Below are 19,651 nucleotides of genomic sequence, written 5' to 3'. Positions count from 1 at the left end.
CCCAGAAATAACTGGCCGTGTAACCTTGAGCAAGTTACTTAACCCCAATTGCTTCAAAAAAAAAAAAAAAAGAATGAATTTTGTAATTCCATCTTGGATTATTCTTTTATATTTGTAAATATATTTTTCTTTTAAACAACATTTAGGCAACCCAAGAAATATTGTTTATATGAACTTTTCAAACTCAGAATGAAAATACAACAAACATGTAAACATTTCAGACTTCAAAATCCTTAAATTTTGAAAGAAGTAGAGATATTAACCATCAATTTAGCAATTATGAATGGTCATTCTTTTAGTTAGTTCTTTTTATAGATTAACCTTTTTGTAGAGTTGAGGTCCCCAAACATAGCCATCACTTTACTCCTCCTCTCCATGGATCTTCTTATCTTATAGGAGAACTTAACAGCAACTGTTCTTCTCCTTCCCCCACTAGTAATTTAAAACCAACACCATAATACTTACCTTCTAATCACCAAATGAATTATTATAAGACTTGGAGATTTTTAAAAATAGGGATTCATCAAAAAGAGATTCTCTGAAGTTATATTTCTCCCAGTTATTGAGCTGGAACAAATTCATCCAGTTGCTTTTAGTGAAAATGAGGCTTAGGGCTCAATCCCTTACTTACTGCAGTATTATATATACAATAGAAAGAACCCTTTACTTAAAGAATACCTATGTTCAGAGTTCATATCACTCATTGCTACCTGTTTCTTCTTGGGAAAGTCATTTAATTACTCTGATCCTCAATATTCTAATCTATAAAATGAGTATGTTAGACTAGATGATCTGTGCCAGCTTTAAAACTATGATTCTATATATCCACTATACATCTTGGAAAAGAAAATTAATAAGCAGGAGCATTTTCTTTACAGCTAAACAAAGATAGATGAAGCTTTGTATTCATCAAATTTTACTGGTAAGACATTTTCAAGTTCAATGTCATATTTTTTACCTCAGTAGCGTCATGATGCTGGTAAAGGAGGGATTCATAGCATTTCTGCTTCTCAACTAATACAAAAGGAGACTTTATTATTACTGATGGTAACCTGAATATTTGGAAATGATTTAGGATTAGGAGTTTTTATCCATAAAGCAAAGGCAAAATTGCCTTTTCTGTATTTCTCTTACGTATAACTAAAAGAAAATCTTTTGCTTTCATCCCTAACAGGTTGTTTGGGTTTTACAAAGGAATTCTCCCACCCATCTTGGCTGAAACACCAAAAAGAGCAGTGAAGGTAAGCATTATATACCTTACCTCTGGAAAACAAGTTCCATAATAATAGAGACACTTATGGCAGCAGAGCATTTTATAGTATTTCTCAACATTCTGTGTGTGGGTCCTTGAGGTAAAGTGAATTATTTTCAAGGCCCTGAAATTAACACCAACAGTCTATAGTAAACCTTGAATTATAATTCCTCCCTCTCTGAAGTATATTTAGCAGCTCTCAAGTTCTTTATTTCTCCAAGCAATTTTATTGCCTTGTTAATAAGTAGCACTGTTATGCAGCAGTTTAGATACCAGGTTTCCCAATTTTCCTTTTGGATACTTTCCTTCCAAACACACTTCCTCACAATCTTTCCCTTGGATTAAATTTGAATCACAACAACCATTTCTCCCAAGTCAACCAGCATCTGGTAAGCCCTTACTATGTGTTGGGCACCATGCTAAATGCTGGGAAATCTGAGGTTTTGTGACAGACATTATCCTTAACTATCCATACCAGAAAATAAAGTAAATGAAACAGGCAGTCAGGCCATTAATTTTGTTCATCATTATGTTTGTTGCATCATCTTTGAGAATTTGTGTAGTAATTTTAATCATCCTCAAATATGCACTGCTGCAAAAGACCATTTCTTTAATACTAATATTCTCTGAGTGATGCCATATAGCTGGAAATCATAGAACACCATGACCTTGGAGGAATGAAATTTATAAATATTCTAAAAGCAATGAGAAGATACATTTTCCCAAAACCTTTCCTTCTTCTGATCATTCCTAGTACTGAGAAGGGTAACATTATATCCCCAGCCACCCAGGTTCACAACTACAGTGATATCCTCAATTCATTTTTACTCCTTCATATTTAATTAATTGTGATTTGTACTGCTACAACATCTCTTATATACCACCATTTTTTTCTATTCAGACATGTTTTATAAAGAAGCTCATTGAATTTATTTCAGAGATAAAAGGAATGGTTCAATATTAGGAAAATAACCAACATTATTCATCATATTGAAAAGCAGTATTACATAATTATATAAATGAATGCAGGAAAAAAGTAGTCATTTACACTAAAAACACCTAAAAAACATAGGCATGACAGGATTTTGTTTTCTCATATGATTAAAAAAGAGGATTAATAAAAAGCACATAGTAGTAATTTTAGTAATAGCTATATAATATATTCCTTATTGACATTTTTATTTGACATGATCCTAAAAATACTTGAGGCAGCAGCATGGTAATTGAAAGAATCTAAAGGCATAAATATCAGCAAAGAGGAGACAAAATTATTCTGATTTTTAGATGACGTGATGGTTTTCCTAAAATGTTCCAGAGAATCAATACAGAAATAAAATGGGAAAAAAGGTTCAGTAAAGAACACAAAATGAATCCATAAAAAATAATCAATATTCTTTCAAAAGTAACACCAGACTAGATTTGGAGCCAGAATAAATGAATTTATAGAGGATGGATGAACAAGCTTTTTAAAGTGCTTACTATGTGTTTAATGGTGTGCTAAGTATTTGGGATAAAAAAATTACTTCATGTCCAGAATGTAAATGCATATTTGGACAAGGTCAATGTGGGACTTTGGTTTTCTGGATTATGCTTATTTATTGTGAAAGATTTATTTATTGTTCTGTAGGCATGTGGAGGGGAGAGTAAAGCAGTGAGTGGAAGGAAGAATTAATAAAAGCTTACAAAATAATTTTTAAAAATAATGACTGACTAAAGATTACATAAGATAAAAAATAAATTTGAAATGAGGTTAAAATGTAGAAATAAAATCTCTGAAGCAAAGAATTGGAAGAATAATAAATACCTCTTAATGCAACACATTAGAACAAAATCAAATAATTGAAAGGTAAAAGTAATTATAAAGTACATGCTATTAAAAACAGCTGACTTGGAGAACAGATCAGAGACAGAATCATTGGATTACATGAAAAAAATGATGAAAAAATAAAATTAAAACAGATTTGACTACCATATTTCAAAAATTCATCTATGAAAATAGAAAATTAGAAAGTCAATAGTGAAAATAGAAAGAATCCAATAATCCAATCCTGAACAAAACTCCATTGAAAACTATTATTTTTATAGTTAAATACAGAACTTCCAGGAGAAAGAAAAAAAATATACTAGCAGCCAACAAGAGTTCAAGCAACAAGGAACACCACTCAGTATTATATAATACTTGGCAGCTGTGACTAGAAAAGAGAGAAATTCTTGGAATACAATATTTCAAAAGAGTAAATAAAGGGTTGCAATGAAGAATAATCCACCCTGCAAAACTAAAGATAATTATACTGGGGAAAATGAATCTTTAATGGAAGAGAGAACTTTTGCACATTCCTGGTAAAAATTCCTTGGTAGACATATTTTTTTTAAAAAGAGGATTGTCCTTGAAATACCATATTTTTAAATATATCACCAAGAGGTAATAATCAAAACTATATTTAAAATATAAAAAAATGGTTAATGAAATGGATTAGGTACTCATCACACTGAGACAACTGAAAATAGCAGCATAATGTAGGATAAAACAGAAGACCCAGACTACTCAAGTATGAATTCTATGTTTGATTTAAAAAAACCTGAAAGCAGTATGTCCTAAATTAAGTTTTTAGACCATCTCACATTATACAGCACACAAGCTATATATGTATATATGAAATCTATCTATCTATCTATCTGTCTGTCTATCTATCTATCTTTTTATATCATAACTATTTAGAGGAGAAGGAAGGAAATAACTATGGATAGCAGAAGAGTTCTTAACTAAACAAGAGATAGGAAGGATCACAGGAGACAAAATCGACACTTGCGATTAAATAAAATCAGAAAGATGTTAGCTAAACAAAAGCAATGCAGTTAACATTAGAAGAGAAAGCACTAACAGAAAAAATCTTTGGCAGCAGTTTCTCTGATAAAAGTCTGATATCTAAAATACTTGGCCAGATACACTGGCCAGGTAAGACCATACCTTAATCAACTAAAGACTTTATGTTAACTGGAAAAAGTCCTTGAAAGTCATTAAATGAGGTGGAATGGTGCCAACAAAAAGTCTCTTCCAGTTGGTTTAGGACTTGGTTATGCTGCAGGAAGCTTATATAAAACTGGGAACTAGTTCAAAACCCATGAGATTAGAGTGAGTGTTGAGCTGGGGGAGGGCAATTCTAACTAAGTCCTAGGGAAGGAATTACTTAGGGGAAAGGAGAGCAGCTTGGCCTCAACCTTATTTTCTTCCTCCCCACTTCTTTACTGGATATAGACCTAATGAACTTTGGAGAATAAAAGGATTTGGAATTTTTCATCATTATCCTAGCAAAGTTTTCCAGATATCAGCAGTTGACAGCAGTTTCTACATGGAGAGCTAACAACAGACTGAATTCAATGAGGAAAAGCATAATCAAGACTCCACTTGGAGCCCATAAGAAAAGCTACAGAGGCAGAGAAAAAGAGAAAAGGATGAGCTCTATAAATCATACACATCTAACTTCATGTAATAATCTAAAGAGTAAACATTCTTATTCTGGTTTTCCCCTTGCATAGAGTCCAAACTGTTTGGAGTAGTTATCCCAAGTAGACATCCCAAGAGGCTTTTTCTGTCACTTAAAAATCATTAAAAAAAAACAGCTTGGGGTAGCCAGGTGGTGCAGTGAATAAGAGTGCCAGCCCCAGAGTCGGGAGACCTGGGATCAGTTCCTGCCTCAGCTACTTCACACTCACACACATACAAAAAAAGTGGCCGTGTAACCTTGAGCAAGTTACTGTACCCCAATTGCTTAAAAAACAGCTTAATTAACAAACACCTGACTTAATTGAGAAATATCACAGCTAAGGGTACTGCTAGTTTAGAATGTGAAATCACTTGTAAAATCCTTTAGGGATGAAGACAGAATATTATTAGTTTCACCTCATAATGGAAAGAGAAGCAGTAGATAGTAAAACCAGTTTAAAGAAAGTTTGACAAGATGACAGACTGGATATTTTCTCCAGTACCCATTAATTCTCAAACCTTCTCCTCAAAGTAAAAAATAAGAATTATGTACCAAATATAGAATAATTCCAACTGAATCCACACAAGGGAGGGAGGAAGAGAGAGAGAGAGGGAGAGAGAGAGAGAGAGAGAGAGAGAGAGAGAGAATTTAGATATGTTAAAAAAAATTCCTTAGGTAGGAACACTAGAGAATGATAATCTTTTAAGTGTGTACTAAGTGCCAGACTTTATGCTCTTATTAGGGACACTCAAAGCTACTCACCAGTGGCTTTGTACCTAATAGCAATATTAACATCCCTTTCTGCTACAAAGAATTTGAAAGCAATTCTATTGCAGACCAGTCACAAGGACGAAGTGTGTATAAGAGCATCCTTCATTCTTCCTGGGGCTTCCCCTTAGATAGAGACCTCATCCTTGGACTGAAGGGATACTGTATACAATACTTCGAATAATGCTGATGTAATTTTGAAGCCTAACCTTGGGAATTGGTGGTGAACTCTTCTCTATACTTGGTTTTTAGAGGTAATTCCTTCCTTTTTTCTCTAACTTAAGGAGAATTTTGATCTGGAAAGTTGCAAGGATGATGAATAAGGATAAAAGGGGAGTAAGAGACACCTTCCAGAGGCAATGGGAAATTTCATTTGATCATAGTTTCAGAGCTGGAGGGGAAGGAAAGAAAGTACAAGTGAGGGGAAAAAATTTAGAGAAATAAATATATTTTTGACTGATTGAAAAGACAGCCAGGGAGTAGAGAGTAAAAGGAATATAGCTTGAATCTACCTAAAATAGTGGTCTGGGTGAATTACTTACCAGTCAAAAGAATATAAGTTTATAAGACCATAGATTTAGAACCACAAGGGACCTTGGAAGCTATCAAGTCCAAATCTTTTATTTTAGACTTGAAGAAATTGAGTCCCAGTGAGTTTAAGTGATAATAACTTTCTGAGGCTGTGTTTGAATTCAGAACTTCTGTTTGGGACATGGTTTTTGGTTTAGGCATCAAGAAATTGATAATGGCTGGAATATGCCTCTAATAAAGGGCCAAGAATTGTACTCACTAATAAGCACAGCAGAACATAAGGCAGAATTTCTTGAGATGAAATGGTTAAAATCTCCATGACACAATCATTGGTAGCAAGTAGGCTAATGAAAAGATGGCTGGCAACTAATAAGTAAACTAAGCATGTCTGGGACCAGATTGAAATAGTAGGCCAGGTGAAGCACTCACCAATTAGTACAAATAGAACAAATAGGGAAAAGTTCTGTAATGAAGGAATTAAAAACCTCCTGGGCACAGTCACTGCCTCTGAGATAAAAGAGGCTGGAGAGAAGATGATGGGGAGTGGAGAATGAAGTGAAGTATGTCTGGGACCTGTCTGAAATAGTAGAATAATAAATAATGCTTTAAAAACAAAACAAAACTGTACAACCTGTCATTTGGAAGAAACATATTTAAAAAAAGACATACACAGAATAAAAATAAGAGTCTGGAATAAAATTTACTACATATGGTATCAGATGAGTCCCCCAAAAATGGTTGCTGCAAAAGGCAGTACAAAACAAAAATAAAAATCTTTAATAACAACAAATAAGCTGTTGTCAATATAAAACATAAATACAACAAATGCAAAACACTAAATTTGGAAAAGAAAAATTAAGAATTTTACAAAGATAAAAACAGTAGAATGATAATAGTGGTAGAATTTAATATTTCTTTCTTAGAGCTAAAGAAATCTAACAGAAATATCAACAAAATACAAAGTACAGAACTGAATAAGCCATTGGAGAATTTATAGAAAAAGGACTTATGGTATCTTCTGAATGGGACCTCCTTCTTCCTCTCTCTGTCTCTCTGTTTCTCTGTCTCTGTCTCTTTCTCCTATTTAGAAGATATATGTGTATATTTATAATTATATACAAACACATATGCTTTATATACATATGTATGTATATGAGTGTGTATATTTCTCAGCAAAATGAAGCACCTTTACAATAACAGATCACATTTTACAGCACAGAGGAATTGCAAATAATCATAAAAACCCAGAAATTCCAAGCACACTTTTTGTAAAGCATAGTGTAATAAAAATAGTTCTTAATATAGGCAACACAAGGAAAAACATAGGCCTAAAAAAGTCTTAATAAGGAAATCCTAACCAAATTAAAACAAACAAAATAACAAAACATTGGAACAATAGCATTAAATAAAATGATAATGATGAGTCAAAATTTTTGGAATGCAACTAAAACAGTTCTCAGAGGTGGGAAAAAAAACTATATCCCTAAAAATAGAAAAAAAAAAAAGGAGTATTAACGAATGAAATATGTGATTAGAAAAATTAAAAGACCAACAAATAAACAAGCCCAAAATAAATACAGATGAGGAAATCTTGAATGCTAAAGATAAGTAGATAAATTTGAAACACAAATGACTATACATCTAAGAGAGAAGAAAACTAAATCACTAGTATCAAAATTGAAAAGTGAATATGCCACTAATGAAGATGAAATCAAAGTAACTATTAGGAATTATTTGCCTAATTATATTCAAATACATTTAAAAATTTAATAAAAATGGAAGAATATTTACAAAAATATAAACTGTCTAAATTAACAGAAAAGAAAATAGAATATCTAAATAAATATATTTTAGAAAAAGAAATTGAACAAACCATGAATGAATTTCCTAAGAAAAAAATGTCAAGACTAGATGTATTTGCAAGTGAATTCTATCAAATTTTTATTTAAAAATTAACTAATTCCAATATTAAAATTTTTTTTGAATAATAGGCAAAAAAGAACTCTAACCAAGCTCTTTTTATGAAATAAATATGGTGCTGATACCAAAAACGGAAGAGCAAAAACAGAAAATGAAAGATATAGAACAACTTCCCTAATGAATATGGATGCAAAAATCCAAAAGAAAATACTATCTAAGAGATTATAACAATATATCACAAAAGGGTCAGTGGCAGAAATCAAAGACAAGGAAATATTATCACAGTCAAATGCAGAAAGGCAGAAATATTAAATGCAACTTTTTCAGACCATGATGCAATAAAAATTACATGTAACAAAGGGCAATGGAAAGAAAGGCTAAAAAGTCATTGAAAACTAAATAATCCAATCCTAAAGAATGTGTGCATCAAACAACAAATCATAGAAACAAATCATTACTCATAATTATGTAGGCTTCTTGACATCCAGAGAGGAATCAGCAAGGCTTCTTTGAATGGCAAAGACATCAAAAAGTCGTAGAACTGAAAGGAATCTCAGAGGCCACCTAACTCAAGCTCTTCATTTTACAGATGAGGAAACTGAGACTCATGGCATTGGGGGACAGGGTAAGTGATTTGTCCAAGGTCACATGGATAGTAAACATCAGACTTGAACTAGGTCCTCTGACTCCTGAGACAGCGCTCTCTCCTGTATATCATTCTGCCTCTCCAGTCTCTATATTCTAAGATAATAGACAGGTCCCAGGTTAATTCTCAGCATTTCTTGGGGTATCTAGGTGGTGCAGTGAGTAGAGCACTTGCCCTGGAATCAGGAGGACCTGAGTTCAAATCCGGCCTCAGACACTTAACACAAAAACTAGCCATGTGGCTTTGGGCAAGGCACTCAACACCAAATTGCCTCCAAAAAGCAACAAAACAAAACAAAACAAAAAACAAATTATCAGCATTTCTACATCACCAACAAATACTTGCAAGAAGAGATGGCAAGAGAGACCCCATTTAAAATAAGCAAAGACAGCAGAAAATACCTGGGAGAATACTTGCCAAGTCAAACCCAGGAGCTACATGAACATAATTATAAAACACTTTTTATACAAGTAAAGTCAGATTTAAATAATTGGATAAATATTAATTGAATGTGGGTGGGTAGAGGTAATATGAAAAAATGATAACTTTACCTAATTTACTTATTAAATACCATCCCCATTAAATTACCTTAAAAGTATTTTATTGAGCTAGAAAAAAAATAATAAAATTCATTTGGAAAAACAAAAGTTTGAGAATATCAAAAGAATTAATTTTAAACATTAATCAAAACATTAAAAACGTTAGCAGTAGCAGAACTTAAAATATATTTTAAAAATAGTAAATATCAAAACTAGGCAGCTAGATAGTCTGACGGTCCAGTGGATAGTGCCAGGCTAGAGTCAGGAAGACTTGAGTTCAAATGTGGCCTCAGATACCAGTTTGTGTGAGCCTGGGCAAGCCATTTAACATTGTCTTAGTTTTCTTATCTGTAAAATGTAGAAGGAAATGCCAATCCACTCCAGTACATTTGCCAAGAAAACCCTAAATGGGGTCACAGAGTTTAATACAATTGAAGAGACTGAACAGCAACAACAAAATTTTAACTGTCTGGTACTGGCTAAGAAATAAAAATGTGGATCAGTGGAACAGAGTAGATGAACTACACAGTAGTAAATGATTCCAGTAACTTTTTGTTTTACAAATGCAAATATTTAAGTTTTTGGGATAAGAGTATACTATTTGCTAAAACGTTGTTGGGAAAACTGGAAGGTAGTCTGACAGAAACTAAGTTTAGACCAATATCATACACCATTTACCAAGATAAGGTCAAATAGATATGTGACCTAGATATAAAGGGAGATATCATAAGTAGATTAGAACATGGTACAAGCATCCAGGAAGAAAATTTGAATAATGTGGAAACACAATCATGATAACACAGGATCTGGCAGCTTCTACATTGAGGAATCGAAGGGCTTGGAATATGATATTCTAGAGGTCAAAGGAGCTGGGATTAAAACCAAGAATCACCTACCCAGCAAAACTGAGTATCATGTTTCTGGGGAATATGTGGTCATTTAGTGGAACAGAGGACTTCCAAGCATTCTTGATGAAAAACCAAAGTTTAATAGAAAATTTGACATTCAGATACAAGAAGCAAGAGAAGAATGAGTAAACAGGGAAAAGAAATCATTAGAAACTTATCAAAGTTGAACTATTTACATACCTATATGGAAAAATGATAATTGTAACTTATGAAACTTTTCTCAGTATCAGAGTAGTACGGAATAAAAATGCGTGTGTGTGTGTGTGTATATATATATATATGTACATATATATACACATACATACATGTCTATATAGGAGGGTGTATGGGCATATGGATGTATATATGAATGTGTGCATATATGTGTACAGTTATATATAGATAGTGGGCACAGGACCAATTTAATAGGAAGGGATGATACTTAAAAGGTGAAATTAAGAGGTGAGAGAGGAATATAATGAGAGAAGATGGGGAGAGATAGTATGGGGTAAACTATCTCATATAGAAGAAGCAAGGGAAAATGGTCACAATGGAGGGGAAGAACAGGAAGGCAAAAGGGAATGGGTCAACCTTATTCTCATTGAATTTGGCTTAGGGAGGGAATGACATACACACTAAATAGGGTATCTCACCCTACAGGAGAGTGGGGGTAAGGGGATGAGAAGGGGAATGATGGAAGGGAGGGCAGGCTTGGGGGGAGTGAAGGTGGAAGCACCCACTTTTGAAAAGAGACAGGATCAAAGTAGAGAATAGAACAAGTGGGAGGTGGGTTAAGAGGGAGGGAAATATAATCAGTCTTTTACAATATATCCACTATGGAAATGTTTTGCATAGCTAAAAATGTACAACCTATATTGAATTGCTTATCTTCCCAGTAAGGGTGAGTGACAAGGGAGGAAGGGAATGAATCTGGAATTCGAAGCTTAAAATAAAATATTTAAAAATATATATGCTTATATATATACATACTATTATTGATATTATTTTACATGTAACTGGGAAATAAGATATACAGGCAATGGGGCATATAGAGATCCACCGTGCCCTACTGGAAAGTCAGAGGGAGTATGGGAGAAGATATGGGAGAGAGCAGATTGGAGGAGGGAATATCTAGTGGAATAGCTATTTTGGGATGGTGTGTAGGGGAAAAAAACGGGGAGAAATTTTTAAACTCAAAATCTTGCGGAAATGAATGATGTAAACTAGAAGTTAATAAAGCATTTGAAAAGAAAAAAATTTAAAAAGATAAGAACATGGAACATATTACATGTCAGACTTATTGATAGGAAAAATATGAATAAACAAAAGATAGAGAGCATTGTGAGATATAAAATGGAAAATTTTGAATACATTAAATTAAAAAGGTTTTGTAAAATACAAGCAATGTAGCCAAGATTAGGAAGAAAGCAAAAAATATTGGGTAAAAAATTTGTAGCAGTTTCTCAGGTAAAGGTTTCATTCTAAATATATAGAAGACTTTGTCAAACGTATAACAATATGAGTCATTCTTCAACTGATATTAAGTATAGGTCAAAATATATGAAAAGGCAGTTTTTTAAGTGAAGGAATCAAAATTTTATAGTCATATAAAAATTCATTGTTGATTAAAGAAATACAAATTAAAACAACTTTGAGATATCATCTCATACCTATCAGATTAGCTAAAATGATAGAAGTGGAAAACAGTAGATGTTGGAGAGGATATGGTAAAACTGGGACATTAATACACTGTTGGTAGAACTGTGAACTGATCCAACCACTTTAGAGAGCAATCTGGAATTACGCCCAAAGAGTGTTAAAACTATGTATATCCTTTGACTCAGCAATATCAGTACCAAGTCTGTTTCCCAAGGTTATAAGGGGAAAAGGAAAAGAATTTATATGTTCTAAAACATTAAGAGCAGCTCTCTTAGTGGTGGAGAGGGTTTCATGGGCAGCTTTCTCCCTAGGGCTTGGTTCAAAGTGGAATCCTCAGCTCCAAAATTAATATCATCCACTGGGATGAAATCCATGCTGGGCTGAACCCTTCTGTACTGAACTCACTGATAGACTGATACTTTATATATAGGATCAATTGGCATAACTGATTGTTTTAGCCAGTCACATACTTTTTTTTCTTCACCAAATTTTTTCTTCAATCAAATTTTATAAATCATCTTGTTTACACATTTCAAACTTTAGCACTGTGCATTGTTTGATTGATAAGGAGGGAACAAGAACATTTATAGTATAACAAATTTTAAAAGGATGAATTGCCCAATATTGGATATCATATTTTAGAAGAAAAGGAAATTATATACCTTTCCCAATTGTGGGGGGAGGGGATTCTTTTATTTTTTTAAATTTAAAGAATGCTTTTACATTTTCTCAATTATATGTAAAAACTATTTTTGACATCTTTAAAAATAAGTTTTGAGTTTCAAATTTCCTTCCTCTCTCCAAGGCAAACATTTTGATATATTATACATGTGCAGTCATATAAAACATATTTTCATATTAGCTATATTACAAAAACAAAACCATAAACCAAAAATAAACCCAGAAAATACAGCAAAAGAAGTTTGCTTCAATCTCTATGCAGACTCCCATAAGTTATTTCTCTGGAGGTAGATAGTATTTTTCATCATAAGTCCTGTGGAATCATCTTGTAGCATTTTATTGCTGAATAGCTAAGTCATTCACAGCTGATCATCATACAATACTGCTCTTACTGTGTACAGTGATCTCCTCGCTCTGCTCATTTCACCTAGCATCAGCTCATGTAAATCTTCCCAGGTTTTTTGGAAACCATCCTGCTCATCATTTCATGTAACACAGTAGTATTCCATCACAATCATATACCACAACTTATTCAGCCATTCTCCAACTGATGGTCATCTTTTTAATTTCCAATTCTTTGCCACCACAAAAGAAACTGCTTTTTGTATATGTAAAAACTTTTCCCTTTTCCATGATCTTTTTAGGATAGAGACCTAGTAGTGATATTGCTGGACCAAAGGATATGTACAAGTTATAGCCTTTGAACACAGTTCCAAAATCCTCTTCAAAAGGAGGAGGATACTTTTTTTATGTGTAATTTAGTTTTTTCCTTTCTTTTTTTAAATTTTTGACTCAAACACTAGAAGTCAAATACAAAACAGAGAAAAGAAAAAGAAACATATCATAAACCAAAATATTGAAATTTCAATATCAATTAAGAAAAAAAAGTATGTCATGGGCATAGCAGAACATAAGAGAGGATTTAAAATATATAACAATAAATTTTCATTTTAAGAAAGCCTGTATACTACATGTTGTGTTGAGAGCTGTCCATCTTTTCATTGCTTTCTTATATGTTTTCTTTTGTCCTCTGCTGTAAACTTTTTACTTGGTTTTATTTTCCCCTTCTTCCTCTGCCCCCAGAAGGCTATAAATATGTGCAGATATATTTATATATAGATATATACATACAAATATACATATATACACATATATAAATATTTGCTTTGCCTAACAAATTCTACACCTGATCTTTGCTTTTATGTTTGTGCATATCTCTTATTTCCTATCCCTCCTGACTTCTCCATTGTACTTCTACCCACTACTTAACCCTCCTATTACTTAGCCTAACTCCCCTCCAAGGATCCCTCTTCTATGCTCCTGGAGGAGAATTCTTGACAAAATAAGCAATGCAGGCAATTATAAAAGAAAAAATATAGAGTTTTGTAACATTGAATTGAAAAGCTTTTACGTGAGCAAATGGAATATAAAACCACACGTAATGATCAATATAGGGAGTTTAGGGAATCATGAAAAGATTTGTATAAATGAATGCAGATTGAAGTAGCAGAACCAGGAAAATAATATACACAATTATTGAATATACACATACACATATACACATTATTGAATTGAATAATATAAGTGAGAAGTACATTAAAATAAGACCACAGTCTGTAATAATAATGACCAATCTAGGTCCCAGAAAAAATGAGAGAAAATTACTTTTTTTTTCCTTGGTGATACAGAGGACTATATGGACAGAATGTTAAACATTGAGTTACATATGGTCACTATTTTAATTTTGCTTAACTACTTTAAGCAAGGTTTCCATGGGTTGGGTTTCAGGTAGGAGGTGGAAGAGGAGAACAAACATCTTTAAATGACTTTGATATAAAAATAGAAATCATCAACAAAATTTTTAAACAAATTTATAGAAAGATACAGACAATAGTGATAATAAAAGATTTGGAAAAAATAGGAAAATTTCATTATCATTAAAAGGTTGGAAGTTTAGTTTATAGAGCTACCCAGAAATATAATAAGGTTATGAAGAGGAGTGACAAAAGAAAAAAATACACATACATATGAACATATAAAAAGTTTTGCACTATATTAAAAGAGTAATAACATCATTTGACTCAGGGTTGGACCTCAATGAAAATGTTGAAATAATACTTTAATTTATCTTTACATATTCCAAATTATTAAGTTTTTGTGATTTTTTAACTGTTACCTCAGGAGGAAGTTGTTCATGATGACCTGAGTTACTGTGGAAAATCTGGGGAAAAAGTACACCAAAGTAAACAAAAGGATTGAATTGAATTATGTAACTGCTTCATTGATAAAAGATACCCAGATAATCAAACAAGGCAGACTTCTTGTTTAAAATAAAATTTGCATTGTCTCTGCAAAGTAATATATTCATCTCTACAGAAATTTCCACAAACAAATAAAATAAATTGTAACATTTATTCTCCTGGTCTAGTTCCTCTCGATACTAAATATGGTAAAGAATTTGAACTTTCAGGGGATTGAAATTTATCAAAGTTGAGCACTCTTTGTAGTCAGAAAAAAATAGTTGAGGTTTACCAAACTGAGTTAGTTTCTACTGATATAGCAGGAACAGCATGCTCCCAGAACAATGATTAACAGATGAACTTTTGGGCAACTATACATTGTGTCTGGGCACCAGACATCTTGTTTCAAGTATATTTTACCTGAAAATTGTTAAGGCATGTGGTAAGCTTTTTAAGTATGACTTGGATTTAAGTACCTACTTGCCAGATGGACAGAACTAGTTTTTAGACACAATATATGAAAATGCTCACTTTATAGATATTTACTTTAGGATTTGTGAGGGAAATGATTACCTGACTATAACATTTTCTAAATCATCAATTATTTCATCAATTAGCATCAAATGTGAATTGAATACAATAATATGGCATGTTTGATTTTTAAGAATCCTTTGTTATCAATCATTTTGAAAAAAATTACCAATATGAAATGGAAGTGATGATTAATTGTGCTCTACTTTTGAGACTTGAACTCCAGCTTACACTTTTTTCTTTTCTTTAAAAAAATATTTATTTATTTTTAGTTTTCAACTTTCATGTCCACAAGATTTTGAGTTACAATTTTTTCTCCCCATGTTTCCCCTACCCCCACCCAAAATAGCAAGCCTACTGAATACCCCTTCCCCCAATCTGTTCTCTCTTATATCCTCCCCCATCACCCCCCTAACTTTCTAGTAGGGCAAGATGGATTTCTATACCCCAGTGCCTGTATGTCTTATTTCCCAGGTGCATGTAAAAGACAATTTTTTAAGCATTTATTTTTAAAACTTTGAGATCCAGATTTTTCCCTTTTTTCCCTCCTCACCCACCCCCACTGGGAGGATAAGCAATTCAATATAGGTTGTACATGTATAATCACCCAAATCACTTCATAGCCATTACATAGTGAAAGACTAACTATATTTCTCTCCATCCTATCCTGCCCCCTACTTATTCTATTTTCTCCTTTCACCCTATCCCTTTTAAAAAATGTTTGCTTCTAACCTTTCCCCCAATCTACCATTCCTTCTATCATATCCCCTCTTATCCCCTTCCTCCCTACTTTCCTGTAGTGTGAGATACCCAATTGAATGTGTATGTTATTCCCTCCTTAAGCCAAATTCAGTGAGAATAACATTGTCCCATTCCCTTTCACCTCCCTGCTCTTCCTCTCCATTGTAACAGTTCTCTCTTGACTCTTTTATATGAGATAATTTACCCAAATCTATCTCCTCCTTTCTCCTTCTCCCAATAAATTCCTCTCTCACATCTTAATTTTATATTTTAGATATCATCCTTTCATATTCAACTCATCCCGTGCCCTCTGTCTATGTATACATGAACATGCCTATGCTCACACTCACATACATATATTTATATACACATACACCCTCTTATACATACATACGTATACACACACACATTTGTATTCCCTTCAATTATACTCATAGTGAGAAAAGTCTCATGAGCTACAATTATTGTTTTTTCCATGTAGGAATGTAAATAGTTCAACTTAAATTATTTCCTTATGATTTCTTTTTTCTGTTTACCTTCTCACGCTTCATTTGCTTCTTGTATTTGAAAGTCAAATTTTCTGTTCAGCTGTTTTGTTTTCATCAAGAATGCTTGAAAATCTTCTATTTCACTGAACATGCATATTTTCTCCTGTAGCATTATGTTCAGTTTTGCTAGATAGTTTATTCTTGGATTTAGTCCTAGCTCCTTTGATCCCCAGAATATATATTCCAAGCTCTTCAATCCCTTAATGTAGAACCTGCTAGGTCTTGTGTTATTCTGATTGTGTTTCCACAATACTCAAATTGTTTCTTCTTGACTGCTTGCAGTATTTTCTGCTTGACCTGAGGACTCTGGAATTTGACTATAATATTCCTAGAACTTTTCTTCTGGGGATCTTTTTCAAGAGGCTATCAGTGAATTCTTTCAATTTTTATTTTGCCATCTAGTTCTAGAATATTGGGGCAATTTTCCCTGATAATTTCTTGAAAGATGGTGCCTAGGCTCTTTTTTTGGTCATGGCTTTCAGATAGTCCGATAATCTTTTTTTCTTTTTTCTTGCCTTCCTTTTCCTTTTTGCTTTTTGGTGGGCAGTTGGGGTTAAGTGACTTGCCCAAGGTCACATGGCTAGTTTTTGTGTTAAGTGTGTGAGGCTGGATTTGAACTCAGATCCTCCTGATTCCAGGGCTGGTACTCTATTTACTGCGCTACCTAGCCATCCCAGTCCAATATTTTTAAATGATCTCTCCTGGATCTATTTTTTAAGGTCAGGGGTTTTTCCAATGAGATATTTCACATTGCCTTCTATTTTTTCATTTGCTTGGATCTGTTTTATAATATCTTGATTTCTCATAAAGTCATTAGCTTCTAGTTGTTACAATCTAATTTTAAAGGAGTAATTCTCTTCAGTGAGTTTCTGAAATTCCTTTTCCATCTGGCAAATTCAGCTTTTTAAGGCATTCTTCACCACACTGGCTTTCTGGGCCTCTTTTGCCATTTGAGTTGGTCTATTGTTTTAAGGTGTTATTTTCTTCGATGCATTTTTGGGTCTCTTTTAGCAGGCTGTTGACTCATTTTCATGATTTTCTTGCACATTTCTCATTTCTCTTCCAAATTTTTCCTCCACTTTCCTTACTTGGTTTACAAAATCCTTTTTGAGCTCCTCCATGGCCTGTAATCAGTTCATATTTTTCTTGGAGGTTTTTGATGCAGGAGTTCTGACATTGCTTTCTTCCTCCCATTCCATGCTTTGATCAATTTTGTCTCCAAAGAAAGGATTCTATGGTCTGTTTGTGCTTCCTCTGCTTGCTCATATTGCCACCTAATTACTTGAATTTTGAGCTCTTTGCCATAGTGAAACTCTGCTTCCACAGTGGAGAGAGTTTTGTCCCAAATTTCTGGGTTTTCACAGCTGCCAGAGCTATTAGGAGGGTGCCCTCTCTACAGCCCCCACACGCTCTGTCACACTGGCATTCTTCACTCCAGGACTACCACCCAAGACCACACACAATCCAGATCGAAGCAGGTTAAAGCAAGAGCAATTACCCTTTGAATGGTTGCTTGGTCCTCCTACAATCTGCTGCCCATGAGCTCCTGAGGCAGCTATGCAGAGAGGCTGCACAGCCGCCATGCCTCTGATTGCTTCTTGCCCCAGTGGCAGGGGCCAGACTGAGCTCTTCCATCCCCCCCCCCCCCCCCCCTGTTCCCACACTGTTCCACACTGACCTTTTACTTTGTCTTTGGTGTTTATGGGTTGAGAAGTCTTGAAACCGCTACAGCTGCTGATGATTTCCTCTCCTGAACTTTGTTCTGGCCACTGCTTGTCAGGGCCTCCCTGGGGCCAGAACCGGTTGCTCCCATGGGACTGTGCTCAGCTCCCAGTTCACTGCAATAGACCCTTCCTTCCTTTCCTCCTGCCAGGCTTTCTTCAGTGGGAGATTTGTTTCTCTCTTTCACTTTGTGGTTTCTGTAGTTCTAAAGTTTGTTTAGAGTCATTTTTTTACATGTATTGGAAGGGATTGGAGTGGGAGCCCATCCAAAATTTGTACTTCTACTCTGCCATCTTGGCTCTGCTCCCCTCTTTTTTTCTCAAGTGCATTTTGGAATGTAAGTTCCTTGAGGACAGGGACAGTCCTGATTGCTTATATTCTTAGCCCATAGCACAGTGCTTGACACATATTAAGTGCTAAATAAAAAGCCTTAGCTAACTAGCTAGCTTTAAAAAAAAATTACAAATCTAAGCAATCTCATATAAGAGCCATTCTAATCCCAAAGTTAAGACATAGTTTACTGGGTAATAAAATGGTCATTAAAAGTAAAGAGTGTAACTTGGAAAAAAAACTTAAATTTTAAATAACCATATTCTTGTATGAGAGCCTTCCAGGGTTTTCTTTGATGAAAACTTAATAACAAACAAAGAATATTTTTGTCTGATACCTGGTGTAATATCTTTCACATAGTAGACAGTCAGAACATAATGATACATTAATATGTCATTTTAGTCCAATTAGCCTTCAAACTAGAAGGCCTTATTTTACTGTTGAAAATGAATTAATAATAAAAATATATTGATGCCATCTTTGCATTTTTTCTTGTTAGTATTGATTTATTCTATCTTTTGTAGATTAGGCTTCCAAGGAGATAATAATTAACATTAGTATTTCCAAGGAAGAAAAAAGAAGTTGCCTTCACAAGCTAGTAAATAGGCTTTACTTTGGAGTCAAATCAGCAAAAATTTATTAAATGATTACTATGTGCCAGGCACTGTGGTAAATACTAAGAATACAACAAATACAAGGAGGACAGTACCTGTGAGAGCAGAGTTTACATTTTAATGGTGGAGATAACACATAAAGTATGTGGGGGTGTGGGGAGAAGGGGTAAATAAAGATACCTAATGCTTAATTCTCAAACATATATGAATGTGAATGGATATTATATATACATATATATATATATATACACACACATATATGTGTAGATCTATCTATATAGTTATATTTATCTTTATAAATACATAGATATCTCTGTTTCATGGGTGTTCAAGGTCAAAGAATTAAATACTAAGTGTCCAACTCATCACTCCTTGGAAACACAGACTGTTCCTGGGACCAGACTTGAAACCTTTCTAGCATGATAGCACCTTCCATACCTTGCAGTCCTCTGGCAATAATGTTCAACAATCCATAGCCACTTTCACCCTGATGAGACCTTAAAATGGAAATCTCTCTCTCTCTCTCTCTCTCTCTCTCTCTCTCTCTCTCTCTCTCT

The 19,651-nt window shown here is 33.8% G+C and overlaps 1 protein-coding gene across 1 annotated transcript in view; it reads left to right on the top strand.

The window, feature by feature from the left end:
* The window catches only part of SLC25A21 (solute carrier family 25 member 21), a 762,825-nt gene that overhangs the window by 670,940 nt on the left and 72,234 nt on the right, over positions 1 to 19,651 (top strand). The window contains exon 4 of the mRNA XM_069082271.1: positions 1,175 to 1,241. Coding sequence (XP_068938372.1) covers positions 1,175 to 1,241 — 67 coding nt within the window. The remainder of the gene's footprint in view (positions 1 to 1,174; positions 1,242 to 19,651) is intronic.

The sequence above is a fragment of the Petaurus breviceps genome, unplaced genomic scaffold (genome assembly GCF_028583685.1).
Source record: "Petaurus breviceps papuanus isolate PSGF00001 unplaced genomic scaffold, PetGlider_PUasm1.0 164, whole genome shotgun sequence".
Taxonomy (NCBI): domain Eukaryota; kingdom Metazoa; phylum Chordata; class Mammalia; order Diprotodontia; family Petauridae; genus Petaurus; species Petaurus breviceps.
Note: the sequence above shows the minus strand (reverse complement) of the source record. Positions and strands in the feature narration are given on the sequence as shown.